Below are 1,551 nucleotides of genomic sequence, written 5' to 3'. Positions count from 1 at the left end.
AATGGACCGACGACACAAGGATGAGTTTCCAGGTAATAAATGCTAAACACGTAACACCTCAAGCCTTTCTGCCAGTAGTATGCCTTCCCATTAAGCGGTGAACTTCTATTATTCCGGCCAATTGTCTAAGTAGATTGCGTCCTGGACGAATTAGTGCGTCAGACCATCTCTTTTCGCAGATGTGCCGAGTTATTTCGATTATCTTTTATTTGCCAAGCAGCAACTTTTTATGCTTCTATTACCTGGCATCCGCACAATGTGGATAGTAAGCTTTGTAGCTGGCTAGTTAAGAACTTTCCACCATTCCACTGCAATTTCCGGCGAGGTTTCGCAACATTTAAGTGGTCTAAAAGCTACTTGACTTTCGGGAGGCATTAAGTTGTATTCTTTCGATAATTCGAAACACCTTTTTAACCTTTTCTGAAAAGTTTTTGGTGCTCTTTTCCCTGTTCAGCTTCGTTTACAATCCCAAATGGCTCACGTCGCGTCCGATCTCAGGGAGGTCCACAGTGGCGTGCCGCAGAAGTCGTCTATTTTTCCGACGGAACACCAAGATCTGTTGACTCACCAACCAGCCATTAAAATCTCCAATTACGGTTTAATATCGTTGCACGCGCAATGCTTGTAGCTTCCCTCCAGCCGTTCATGACATGAAGAAAATCTTAGGACGCAACGTCATCCCCTTTGGCGGGACGTGTGCACAAATCAGCGAGATGTTAAAGTATCCGGCTTTAACACGGACAACAGTACTGGTGAAGGAAGTTGGCACTATCACAAATCTAAGACCGTATTTGAGTTTCTGTAGATGAAAGTTAACGTCGCAAGGTTCTATATTTTCTCTACCATGCCCTACACATCGCATTTCCTGAATAATGAGTCAACCTTAGTCTCACCGATGACATCAACTAGCTGAATAGAGGCAAGAGTCCGATTAAGGCTCCATACATTATATTCCCCCCAAACATTGTCCTTTTCATATTCTGTAGTAGTCCTAATCAAAAGCGGAGAGTCTCATATAAGGCTTTTTTTCATTTTCCGACTCGGGCTCTTGCCTATTCGCCGACTCTAACATTACTCTGTATGGTAGACTCGCACACCGAGCTTATCTTCGTCTTGAAATTGCAGAAATGACTGTTAAAGCTTCATCATCCCGAACGCTATCAGATTTGTCTTCTCATTTAAAATTTCACATTTCATTTTCTTCAAAAAATTCTGTGAGCACCAATATAAACCTACCACATCAAACACTTGCGAGTCAACTGACGAGCCTTTTGACTTTAGCCCTCACTCTGCCTAATCTAATCGAGATATCAGGCTAGGTTTACTTTCTGCGATGATGCGAGTTTGATCAGTAAGGTAGACTTAGGAAAAACTTAAAACATGAAAATATTTCTTTTAAAGGGTTGGTTGCCTGGTCAAGGACAATTTGAGGAACTGCCCAAAGATGCTATTTGTTTGGGGCTGCAATGGAAGATGTCGCCAACGCCAATGCTCCCGTCAGGTTTGTATTGGCAATCGCAAAAGTGCAGTAAAGGCGGTGGATATGTGTGT

At 42.7% G+C, this 1,551-nt stretch overlaps 1 protein-coding gene across 1 annotated transcript in view; it reads left to right on the top strand.

Annotated features, from left to right (window-relative positions):
• The window catches only part of LOC118733932, a gene marked incomplete in the record, with an annotated part of 328,743 nt that overhangs the window by 295,566 nt on the left and 31,626 nt on the right, over nt 1-1,551 (top strand). Inside the window, 2 exon segments of the mRNA XM_036463569.1 lie at nt 1-32; nt 1,402-1,534. Coding sequence (XP_036319462.1) covers nt 1-32; nt 1,402-1,534 — 165 coding nt within the window.

Source organism: Rhagoletis pomonella, unplaced genomic scaffold (genome assembly GCF_013731165.1).
Source record: "Rhagoletis pomonella isolate Grant_MI unplaced genomic scaffold, Rhpom_1.0 Rhpom_scaffold_00002, whole genome shotgun sequence".
Lineage (NCBI taxonomy): Eukaryota > Metazoa > Arthropoda > Insecta > Diptera > Tephritidae > Rhagoletis > Rhagoletis pomonella.
The sequence above is the reverse complement of the archived record's forward strand: the minus strand, read 5'-3'. Positions and strand labels throughout refer to the sequence as shown.